The sequence below is a fragment of the Oncorhynchus mykiss genome, chromosome 6 (assembly GCF_013265735.2).
Source record: "Oncorhynchus mykiss isolate Arlee chromosome 6, USDA_OmykA_1.1, whole genome shotgun sequence".
NCBI classification, from domain to species: domain Eukaryota; kingdom Metazoa; phylum Chordata; class Actinopteri; order Salmoniformes; family Salmonidae; genus Oncorhynchus; species Oncorhynchus mykiss.
The window spans coordinates 7,818,523-7,831,022 of record NC_048570.1 but is presented as its reverse complement, the minus strand read 5'-3'; the positions used below and the strand labels follow the sequence as shown (position 1 = coordinate 7,831,022).

The following is a 12,500-nucleotide window of genomic DNA, read 5'->3' as shown; positions in this document are numbered from 1 at the left end:
AGTTGGGAGTGAAAGTACCTGTCATTATTTGATCTTAGTGACTCACATGACTGTGAGGCGTGGCTTGGAAGCAGAGACCTAATGTGTAGTTGGAGACTGTGTTCGGAGGGAGCCATCCCCAAGACAGAGACACAATCATTACTCAATCTCTTAGACACACACATACACACACAGACAGACAGACATACAGACAGAGACACAGACAGACAGACAGACAGACAGACAGACAGACAGACAGACAGACAGACAGACAGACAGACAGACAGACAGACAGACAGACAGACAGACAGACAGACAGACAGACAGACAGACAGACAGACAGACAGACAGACAGACAGACAGACAGAGACACAGACAGACAGAGACACAGACAGACAGACAGACAGACAGACAGACAGAGACACAGACAGACAGACAGAGACACAGACAGACAGACAGACAGACAGACAGACAGACAGACAGACAGACAGACAGACAGACAGACAGACAGACAGACAGACAGTGTTTCCATTTTCATAATGATCCATTTGGAAATTATTATGTAGGCAATGAGTAGTGCATGATGTTTTTTTTTTTTACCTTAGGGACCAATGGTTTGGTCACTGGAAAAGAAGAGGCTTGGATGAGAGAAGAGGGGAGGGAGAACGAGAAGAGGGGGAGGAGTGAGAGCAGGGGTGGGGGAACGAGAAGAGGGGGAGGAGTGAGAGCAGGGGTGGGAGAACGAGAAGAGGGGGAGGAGTGAGAGGAGGGGAGGGAGAACGAGAAGAGGGGGTGGAGTGAGAGGAGGGGGAGGAGTGAGAGCAGGGGTGGGGGAACGAGAAGAGGGGGAGGAGTGATAGCAGGGGAGGAGGAATGAGAAGAGGGGGAGGAGTGAGAGCAGGGGTGGGGGAACGAGAAGAGGGGGAGGAGTGAGAGCAGGGGTGGGGGAACGAGAAGAGGGGGAGGAGTGAGAGCAGGGGAGGGAGAACGAGAAGAGTGAGAGCAGGGGTGGAAGAACGAGAAGAGTGAGAGCAGGGGTGGAAGAACGAGAAGAGGGGGAGGAGTGAGAGGAGGGGTGGGAGAACGAGAAGAGGGGGAGGAGGGGTGGGAGAACGAGAAGAAGGGGAGGAGTGAGAGCAGGGGTGGGAGAACGAGAAGAGGGGGAGGAGGGGTGGGAGAACGAGAAGAAGGGGAGGAGTGAGAGCAGGGGTGGGGGAACGAGAAGAGGGGGAGGAGTGAGAGCAGGGGTGGGAGAACGAGAAGAGGGGGAGGAGTGAGAGGAGTGGAGGGAGAACGAGAAGAGGGGTGGAGTGAGAGGAGGGGGAGGAGTGAGAGCAGGGGTGGGGGAACGAGAAGAGGGGGAGGAGTGAGAGCAGGGGTGGGGGAACGAGAAGAGGGGGAGGAGTGAGAGCAGGGGAGAGGGAATGAGAAGAGGGGGAGGAGTGAGAGCAGGGGTGGGGGAACGAGAAGAAGGGGAGGAGTGAGAGCAGGGGAGGGAGAACGAGAAGAGTGAGAGCAGGGGTGGAAGAACGAGAAGAAGGGGAGGAGTGAGAGGAGGGGAGGGAGAACGAGAAGAGAGGGAGGAGTTAGAGGAGGGGGAGGAGTGAGAGCAGGGGTGGGGGAACGAGAAGAGGGGGAGGAGTGAGAGCAGGGGAGGGAGAACGAGAAGAGGGGAAGGAGTGAGAGGAGGGGAGGGAGAACGAGAAGAGGGGGAGGAGTTAGAGGAGGGGGAGGAGTGAGAGCAGGGGTGGGGGAACGAGAAGAGGGGGAGGAGTGAGAGCAGGGAAAGGGGGAACGAGAAGAGGGGGAGGAGTGAGAGCAGGGGTGGGGGAACGAGAAGAGGGGGAGGAGTGAGAGCAGGGGTGGGAGAACGAGAAGAGTGAGAGCAGGGGTGGAAGAACGAGAAGAAGGGGAGGAGTGAGAGCAGGGTTGGGAGAACGAGAAGAGGGGGAGGAGGGGTGGGAGAACGAGAAGAAGGGGAGGAGTGAGAGCAGGGGTGGGAGAACGAGAAGAGGGGGAGGAGGGGTGGGAGAACGAGAAGAAGGGGAGGAGTGAGAGCAGGGGTGGGGGAACGAGAAGAGGGGGAGGAGTGTGAGCAGGGGTGGGAGAACGAGAAGAGGGGGAGAAGTGAGAGGAGGTGAGGGAGAACGAGAAGAGGGGGAGGAGTGAGAGGAGGGGGAGGAGTGAGAGCAGGGGTGGGGGAACGAGAAGAGGGGGAGGAGTGAGAGCAGGGGAGGAGGAACGAGAAGAGGGGGAGGAGTGAGCAGGGGTGGGGGAACGAGAAGAGGGGGAGGAGGGAGAACGAGAAGAGTGAGAGCAGGGGTGGAAGAACGAGAAGAGTGAGAGCAGGGGTGGAAGAACGAGAAGAGGGGGAGGAGTGAGAGGAGGGGTGGGAGAACGAGAAGAGGGGGAGGAGTGAGAGCAGGGGTGGGAGAACGAGAAGAGTGAGAGCAGGGGTGGAAGAACGAGAAGAGGGGGAGGAGGGGTGGGAGAACGAGAAGAGGGGGAGGAGTGAGAGCAGGGGTGGGGGAACGAGAAGAGGGGGAGGAGGGGTGGGAGAACGAGAAGAGGGGGAGGAGTGAGAGCAGGGGTGGGAGAACGAGAAGAGGGGGAGGAGGGGTGGGAGAACGAGAAGAGGGGGAGGAGGGGTGGGAGAACGAAAAGAGGGGGAGGAGTGAGAGCAGGGGTGGGGGAACGAGAAGAGGGGGAGGAGGGGTGGGAGAACGAGAAGAGGGGGAGGAGTGAGAGCAGGGGTGGGGGAACGAGAAGAGGGGGAGGAGTGAGAGCAGGGGTGGGAGTACGAGCACGCCTCACTGGACACAGGTGTTACCGTTTCGGACGAGCGCATTTGTGTTTGCCATCCTCATTCACAATCTGCGAGTCGAGACTTTTGCCCTCTTCGGTGGTCACCACGGTAAGACGAACACCACGGTCACCACGGTAAGACGAACACCAACAGCCCTTCTCATCCTTCCCTCCTCTCTTCATACATGTAATCTATCTCTCACTCTCTTTTTTTACTCCTTCCATCGCTTTCCCTCTTTCTCCAATTTTTTAAAATGTTAATATCCCTTTCTGCATTGTGGTAAATATCTCTCCCATCAAGCTTAAGATTTAACAATGAAATATTGTTATATCTCTATTTTCGTCTTACCGACATGTCTCGCTCTATTTTTCCCCCTGTCTCTCTTCCTCCACTTGATGACTAATATTTGCATACTGAGACGGTTCTGTATCGTGTGTAAAACATTAAACCTCAAGTTTGCCTTCCTTTCTGGGGAACACACAGACATTATCCCACCCATCCATCGACGCATGCAATTCTTCATGGTTTTTTTTGTGTTTCAAACTTTACATTACACCCAGATTAAAGCATGGGACATTTCACTTCCTCTTTGTGCGACCTAGTCCAATGCAAAGTTATTACTCCATAAATAGCACTATGCAAAAGGCTTATGGCCTCGTTTTCTAACTGGGATAATGTTCCTTGTTCATCTGACCAAACTCTTCGATTGCAAAGGAGAATGTTTTTTGGGGTTATTTTGGGGTCATGAGGTGGTTGTTTCTCAACATTCTCTGCACCAGGTGACAGGTAGTTCATCGGTTTAAGAACTTGACTTTGTTGTGGGGACAAAGTGTTGGTCTGCGAGATTAAGAATCTGTAAACACTTGTCTTTACCTTGAGGAGTCTGAGAAGACACACACACACAAACCCTCCTCTATAAATACACAGACACCCTCATGCGCTAACACCAAATCTTAATGATTAATGACCTACATTACTCCTGTTTTTGTTAACCAAAAATCATCCAAAACGTCAGGAGTCACGCAAATCCTGCCTCCTCACTCGTTAAGAGGGATTCATAGACACACAACTAATATCTAACATACATAACATAGGTGTATATTTTAAGTTCAAAATATTGCACTGAATGAGAGATAATAGCCACAAGTGCAAAGTGTATCTGTCATTGAGCATTATTATTAACACTATGAACTAATGAACTAACACAGAGTGTGAAGCATAGTCACCTTGAGATAAACTTTGTTTCTTTACACGTTGATTGTCCTTTGTGTGAACATAGCGGCTTACCGGACCCCCAGGAAGAGTAGTTGCTGCCTTGGCTAATGGGGATCCTTAATAAATACCACATCCTGCTAATGGGGATCCTTAATAAATACCACATCCTGCTAATGGGGATCCTTAATAAATACCACATCATGCTAATGGGGATCCTTAATAAATACCACATCATGCTAATTTTTTTTTTTTTTTTTTTTTTTTTAACCTTTATTTAACCAGGCAAGTCAGTTAAGAACAAATTCTTATTTTCAATGACGGCCTGGGAACAGTGGGTTAACTGCCTGTTCAGGGGCAGAACGACAGATTTGTACCATGTCAGCTCGGGGGTTTGAACTCACAACCTTCCGGTTACTAGTCCAACGCTCTAACCACTAGGCTACCCTGCCGCCCCAATGGGGATCCTTAATAAATACCACATCATGCTAATGGGGATCCTTAATAAATACCACATCATGCTAATGGGGATCCTTAATAAATACCACATCATGCTAATGGGGATCCTTAATAAATACCACATCATGCTAATGGGGATCCTTAATAAATACCACATCATGCTAATGGGGATCCTTAATAAATACCACATCATGCTAATGGGGATCCTTAATAAATACCACATCATGCTGTGTCCACACTGTTGTCCCTCTGTCCTATATATCTCTGTCTTGTTTTTTGGACAGATGGGAGATAAGGAGGACAGCTCAGGGAGCTTCTCAGAGGAGGCTAAGACAGAGGAGCAGAAGGCCAAGCTCATCCACCCAAGGCCGTCGCTGATATCCCCTGAACTGAAAGCCATGATCCGCATCAGGACCAAGTACCAGGCTCTGAAGAGACGTCGGCTAGACTCAGCCACTGGGCTCTTTGCCTCAGGTAGACCCTCCACGGGCCCCGACCCCAGTTTACCCACCGACCCAGGTAGACCCTCCATGGGCCCCGGCCCACCCACCGCCCCAGAGATCTTCACCTCCAATGTCAAGCAGGCCACCCACAGGAGGAGGAGGAGGAAAGGGTCTCGTGTGCTCTTCCCTAACAACTGTTGCAAGGTCGTCCCCAGTGACAAGGACCGGAGCCGGGCCAAACCTTTCTTTGTCCTCTTCGGTATCATCGTATCCCTTCAGGTCAACTCTAAACTTGTCTCTTTTCTGTGTTTTCCACTCCTTTTTTCCACTCTCTAACTCAGTCGCTAGTTACCCAACTACAGATATCATTATCCCTTAGGCTCAATGAGCAGGCACAGCCACATGATTTGCCTAGTGCTGTATATCCCACGGTTGCCATCATAGCAATAGGATACATTGCTTCTTCTTTTTTCTCTCTTCTTTTTGTTACCACTAATGGTGTTGAATTACACTCAAAACAGCCGGAAGGGCTTTTGAAAATGCCAATTATGCTTCAGTTTCGTTGTGGATGAGGATACAGCGGAGTTCTTTTCCAGTTATGTGATTTGTAAAAACGTGTTCCACTGCTCATCTGTCCTCCTACTAATGGCATTGAACAGAATAAACAGAATGGAACGTTATTCCAGTCAATAACACTTACAAAAATGACTTTCCTTTCCCGTCCTCTCGCAGGTTTACAATGCCATCGAGAACCTGGATGACCATGTGGCACCGTATGACCTGGAAGGCCTGGACAAGACGCTGCGCAGGGAGGTGTTTGGCCAGCAAGGGGCGATAGAAGAGCTGATGGAGCACCTCCAGGGCTACCTGTCCACCTACGCTCACTCCCAGCCCCTGGCCCTGGCCCTGCACGGCCCCAGCGGCGTGGGCAAGAGCCACCTGGGTCGCCTGCTGGTCCGCCACTTCCGCTCGGTGCTGGGAGAAGACCTGGTGGTGCAGTACTTCACCCTACACCACTGCCCCGTACAAGGTGATGTGGGCCAGTGCGCCCGAGAGTTGTCCCTCTGGGTGGAGGAGATAGTGGAGCATGCCGAGGCTCAGGAGAAGATCCCTGTCTTTGTGCTAGACGAGGTGGAGTTGATGCCGGCTCCTTTGCTGGACGTGCTGCAAGGCCTGCTTCAGCCCAACCAGACCAACGAGCGTCTGAACGTCATCTATGTCCTCCTCAGTAGTCTGGGGCAGGAGGAGATCACCAGACACATACTGCAGAATGTCTCCTGCACTGCGAAGCCAGCCAGAGCTCTTCTGCGGCATACCTTGGCAGAGCATCACCCTCTTTGGGCAGAGGCGGGGCTGGATATCGTGTCCCTGACGCTTCTTGAAAAAAGCCATGTGATGGAGTGTTTGCTGGAGGAAATGACACGAGAGGGGTTTTACCCCGACCACGGACACATCGAGCGGCTGGCGGAGGAACTGTCCTATTTCACCACCATGGGTCACCAGTACTCACAAAATGGCTGCAAACAAGTGGTGGCCAGAGTCAACCTTCTGTGAGAACATCCACAGTGTGACAATAAACACGGTGTCTGATAGACAGTTGGCCAAAACCAATTAAATCTAATTTGTACAACTTCATTCTTACTTACTTACCTGCTACTCTGTGAAAGAGTGTCACGATTTTCTCTGTTTGCCCACTCTACCCAAGGATCCGTTTGTGGTTGGATGGCATAACTACCATTTGTTTTAGCTGGCATCCCGTGGATGTCACCTTGGAGTTTCAGCATGCATAGAAGCTGGTCTCCAGTTCACCTCAGCGGTTGCTCTGGTCCCTCTGAATGATGTTCCAGCTCTGGGTACAGCTGCTCTTTTGCTGTGTAGCTTAAAGAAAACATCAGGGTGGGGAAGAGTATTCCTCATCTGTTCAAGCTGAAGAAAAAAACACAGTTAAAAAAAATAACAACTCTCCTTTGATTACTGAATGGCCTTGAGACAAACGCCAGCGAGCCAGACTGAGGCAGTCAGGCAAAGAGAAGAGCCTAATGACGTTGAACTCCATGAACTTGTTTGTGCTCATTAAGACGAGGCGTCGCGACATTGTTCCAGAACTCTAGGAGCAACTATCTTTTTGTTTTTACTTTTCAAAACCACATGCGCGTCTAGGCACGTCCTTCTATCCACCATATCCAATAATACCCAGATAGATAGATATTGTTTTCTACCATTGAGTTCTCATGAATTCCTAGGATCTTGAATGATCTTGGGTTCAAAGCATTCGAACCATATGACATTGTATGCCCTATTCCGTGTGCACTCTTCTTGAAAAATAAATAAAAATAAAAAAAAGGTTTACCAATTGTAGTTGAATATTGATGGTTTGCACTGTGTCTCCTTTTAGAGTCAGTGAACTATGAGAACAGGGTCCTACTAATGTGATTATGTATATATCTATAAAGCACTTTTTGGGTCTCAAGACAAAAGTGAACTGCTTGAACTTCAAAAGTGCTCCCCTGGTGTTCATCTCTTCAAAAATATAGTGAGAACACAGACAGACAGACAGACAGACAGACAGACAGACAGACAGACGGGCTTAACAGAAAGACAGACAGACAGAGGAGATGGATCGGCTTGCCAGACAGACAGACAGTCAGACAGACAGACAGACAGACAGACAGGCTTAACAGAAAGACAGACAGACAGAGGAGATGGATCGGCTTGCCAGACAGACAGACAGACAGACAGACAGACAGAGGAGATAGATCGGCTTGCCTGACAGACAGACAGACAGGCAGAGAGAGGAGATGGATCGCTTGCCAGACAGACAGACAGACAGACAGACAGACAGAGAGAGAGAGAGAGAGAGGAAGAGACAGAGAGGGAGAGAGAGAGAGAGGGGAAGAGACAGACAGACAGACAGACAGACAGACAGACAGACAGACAGACAGAGGAGATGGATCGCTTGCCAGACAGAGGAGATGGATCACTTGCCAGACAGACAGACAGACAGACACAGAGAGAGAGTGAGAGAGAGAGAGGAAGAGACAGAGAGGGAGAGAGAGAGAGGGGAAGAGACAGACAGACAGACAGACAGACAGACAGACAGACAGACAGACAGACAGACAGACAGACGGGCTTAACAGAAAGACAGACAGACAGAGGAGATGGATCGGCTTGCCAGACAGACAGACAGTCAGACAGACAGACAGACAGGCTTAACAGAAAGACAGACAGACAGAGGAGATGGATCGGCTTGCCAGACAGACAGACAGACAGACAGACAGAGGAGATAGATCGGCTTGCCTGACAGACAGACAGACAGGCAGACAGAGGAGATGGATCGCTTGCCAGACAGACAGACAGACAGAGGAGATGGATCGCTTGCCAGACAGACAGACAGACAGACAGACAGACAGAGAGAGAGAGAGAGAGAGAGAGGAAGAGACAGAGAGGGAGAGAGAGAGGGGAAGAGACAGACAGACAGACAGACAGACAGACAGACAGACAGACAGACAGACAGACAGACAGACAGACAGAGGAGATGGATCGCTTGCCAGACAGACAGACAGACAGAGGAGATGGATCGCTTGCCAGACAGACAGACAGACAGACACAGAGAGAGAGTGAGAGAGAGAGAGGAAGAGACAGAGAGGGAGAGAGAGAGAGGGGAAGAGACAGACAGACAGACAGACAGACAGACAGACAGACAGACAGACAGACAGACAGACAGACAGACAGACAGACAGACAGAGAGAGAGAGGAGATGGCTTACCTTAGCAACAGTCATCAAAATTGTTAAAAGGTTTTAAAAACAATTCTAGTTGGACAATGGATGAAGATACTCCAAACATTTAGAATTGTTATAATCCGTTAGACGTTGACTGAATTACATAAAACATTTAACTGGCACGACGGACAAATAATAAATTGAGTTCAGGGATTTTGGTGCGAATTCACGTATTTCATTTATTGTCAAATTTCACTTTTTTTCTTAGAAAACACTAATATATACATTCTTATTGTAGCAGGTATTTTTTTTAAATATTTTGTGTTAAAACAAAGACAATTATATGTGTCTCATTTGAATAAATACTAATAAATATTAATACATTAGCATAAAGGGGTGAAACAGACCTGCAACCACCAAACACTTGCTTTGTCTACCCTACATGCACTCACCTGCCCTGTCTAGACTGCCTAATTAATTACTGTGTGTCAATAGCAGGATACCCTCGGAATAAAAATCAACAGTTTTTGGGCTCGAGATTACACCTCTATGCATACAGTACATTGTTTTCCAGATCAGACATAATATCACTGTAATCAGTGTTCATTTTTTTGGGGAAGTTGCTTTTCATTTCACCGCGTCTAATTTGTAAACTTTATTAAATCACTACTTTTTTTCAATTCCACAAAAAAACTAAATATACACCCATCAAAATAAAGGTAACTTTCTATTTTTGTTTGTGATGTACGTGTCCAGACAATGTGTTAAATCACAAAGTTTTCCTGTAGATTCAATGGAAACACAATATAATTCACAGAGCCCATTTCAGCCATTACCTGGTTGTGTTTGACAGGTCATTACAAACATTGGTGGTAACGTTAATAATAACGTGGGGGGGGAAACGACAGGCACAAGCAAGAGTATGAAAGAGTCGCAGGGGTAAAACGAATGCAATTAAAATCCAGCCAGATTTGCGTGACAAGTGGAATTTGCACCCCTCGAACACAGAGAAACAGATAGCTTGTAAGAGACAGATCCTCGGGTGGGAGGGTCATTCGCGTTGCTACTTGACTTGCCTGATGATTTGATTGCGTGCAGTGAACCAGAGCAGACAGTGGGAACACCTTAGGATCAAACGGGGGAAAAAAAACATTCCTTAAATCTTTCTGATTTTGTGGTCGAAGCCGGGCTGAGAATGCATGCCGGTAAAGGTGAAGAGTACACCACTATTATCACAACATCACACTCAGTGGAGGTTCTAGCTTGTATGGCTCCCTGGGCGAACCCTCCCTTCAGCACTTCACCATTCTGCACTAAACTGGCATTTTTATTCAGACAATTGGAACAACACAAATAAATAATCATAACATTTAAAACTCTATTAATATCAAAATACATACAAAAATAAGACTCATCTATGTCAGAAGTAACAAAGTCAATTAGAAACAAATTTGTGGTGATTTGGCACTCGAGCGTCAATACATTACCCTTCCCCCAACACAGTCAACCAAGAGTCAAGACTACATTACCCTTCCCTCAACAATGTCAACCAAGAGTCAAGACTACATTACCCTTCCCTCAACAATGTCAACCAAGAGTCAAGACTACATTACCCTTCCCCCAACACAGTCAACCAAGAGTCAAGACTACATTACCCTTCCCTCAACAATGTCAACCAAGAGTCAAGACTACATTACCCTTCCCTCAACAATGTCAACCAAGAGTCAAGACTACATTACCCTTCCCCCAACACAGTCAACCAAGAGTCAAGACTACATTACCCTTCCCTCAACAATGTCAACCAAGAGTCAAGACTACATTACCCTTCCCCCAACACAGTCAACCAAGAGTCAAGACTACATTACCCTTCCCCCAACACAGTCAACCAAGAGTCAAGACTACATTACCCATCACCCAACACAGTCAACCAAGAGTCAAGACTACATTACCCTTCCCTCAACAATGTCAACCAAGAGTCAAGACTACATTACCCTTCCCCCAACACAGTCAACCAAGAGTCAAGACTACATTACCCTTCCCCCAACACAGTCAACCAAGAGTCAAGACTACATTACCCTTCCCTCAACAATGTCAACCAAGAGTCAAGACTGCATTACCCATCACCCAACACAGTCAACCAAGAGTCAAGACTACATTACCCTTCCCTCAACAATGTCAACCAAGAGTCAAGACTGCATTACCCATCACCCAACACAGTCAACCAAGAGTCAAGACTACATTACCCTTCCCTCAACACTGTCAACCAAGAGTCAAGACTGCATTACCCATCACCCAACACAGTCAACCAAGAGTCAAGACTACATTACCCTTCCCTCAACAATGTCAACCAAGAGTCAAGACTGCATTACCCATCACCCAACACAGTCAACCAAGAGTCAAGACTACATTACCCTTCCCTCAACAATGTCAACCAAGAGTCAAGACTGCATTACCCATCACCCAACACAGTCAACCAAGAGTCAAGACTACATTACCCTTCCCTCAACACTGTCAACCAAGAGTCAAGACTGCATTACCCATCACCCAACACAGTCAACCAAGAGTCAAGACTACATTACCCTTCCCTCAACAATGTCAACCAAGAGTCAAGACTGCATTACCCATCACCCAACACAGTCAACCAAGAGTCAAGACTACAGTACCCTTCCCTCAACACTGTCAACCAAGAGTCAAGACTGCATTACCCATCACCCAACACAGTCAACCAAGAGTCAAGACTACATTACCCTTCCCTCAACACTGTCAACCAAGAGTCAAGACTACATTACCCATCCCCCAACAATGTCAACCAAGAGTCAAGACTACATTACCCTTCCCCCAACACTGTCAACCAAGAGTCAAGACTACATTACCCTGCCCTCAACAATGTCAACCAAGAGTCAAGACTAAGCCAATTCACCTTGGCAGACTGGTTTTATACTATTCTTAACGATTTCACACAAACCAGAATAAAATGCAACAACATGTCTGTGAAACTATATATTCACAGTATTATGAATTAATTGTGGTTTATTTGGTAGCATTTCGTAATGTGACTGATTTTACTAATTGCATTAGTACTGCACAAAGTCAGAGGTGCGCTATTTGATAGATTCCCCCGCTTTTTGTGCGGGTGCCCATGTTGCCTATACCTAAATCTGCCACTGATCACACCCCATAGTGATTTAATCAGTTTACTATATGCAATACCAGTCAATAGTTTGGACACACCTACTCATTCAAGAGTTTTTCTTTTTTTGAACTATTTTCTACATTGTAGAATAATAGTGAAGACATCAAAACTATGAAATAACACATATGGAATCATGAAGTAATCATAAAAAGTGTTAACAAATCTAAATATATTTCTTCAAAGTAGCCAGCCTTTGCCTTAATGACAGCTTTGCACACTCTTGGCATTCTCTCAACCAGCTTCATGTGGTAGATACCAGTAATGCATTCCAATTAACAGGTGAGCCTTGTTAAATAGTGGAATTTCTTTCCTTTTTAATGCGTTTGAGCCAATCAGTTGTGTTGTGACAAGGTAGGGGGGAGGGTTCCAAACGCCGTGTCTTTCTGAGACGCAGAGTTCCCACCATGAAGCATGGAAGAGCATGGAAGAGGAAGTGTGATGGTGTGGGGATGATTTGCCGGTGACTTATTAAAAAAATTAACCAGCATGGCAACCACAGCATTCTGCAGCAATACTTCATCCCATCTGGTTTGCACTTAATGGGACTATCATTTGTTTTTCAACAGGACAATGACAAGACACACCTCCAGGCTGTGTAAGGGCTATTTGACCAAGAAAGAGAATGATGGAGTGTTGCATCTGATGACCTGGCCTCCACAATCACCCGACCTCAACACAATTGAGGTT

General features: G+C 47.6%; 1 protein-coding gene across 2 annotated transcripts; it reads left to right on the top strand.

The window, feature by feature from the left end:
* Nucleotides 1-2,758: 2,758 nt before the first annotated feature.
* Nucleotides 2,759-7,255, top strand: tor4ab (torsin family 4, member Ab). Of its 2 annotated transcripts, none has more exons than XM_036979336.1 (3): nucleotides 2,759-2,893; nucleotides 4,741-5,178; nucleotides 5,632-7,255. In XM_036979336.1, exons 2-3 carry the CDS (start codon nucleotides 4,741-4,743, stop codon nucleotides 6,451-6,453), a joined length of 1,260 nt encoding a protein of 419 aa, XP_036835231.1. In that variant the 5' UTR covers nucleotides 2,759-2,893; the 3' UTR covers nucleotides 6,454-7,255. The 2 variants fall into 2 exon arrangements, with proteins under 2 accessions (XP_036835231.1, XP_036835230.1); XM_036979335.1 differs by having other exon boundaries at nucleotides 2,759-2,919.
* Nucleotides 7,256-12,500: the final 5,245 nt, after the last annotated feature.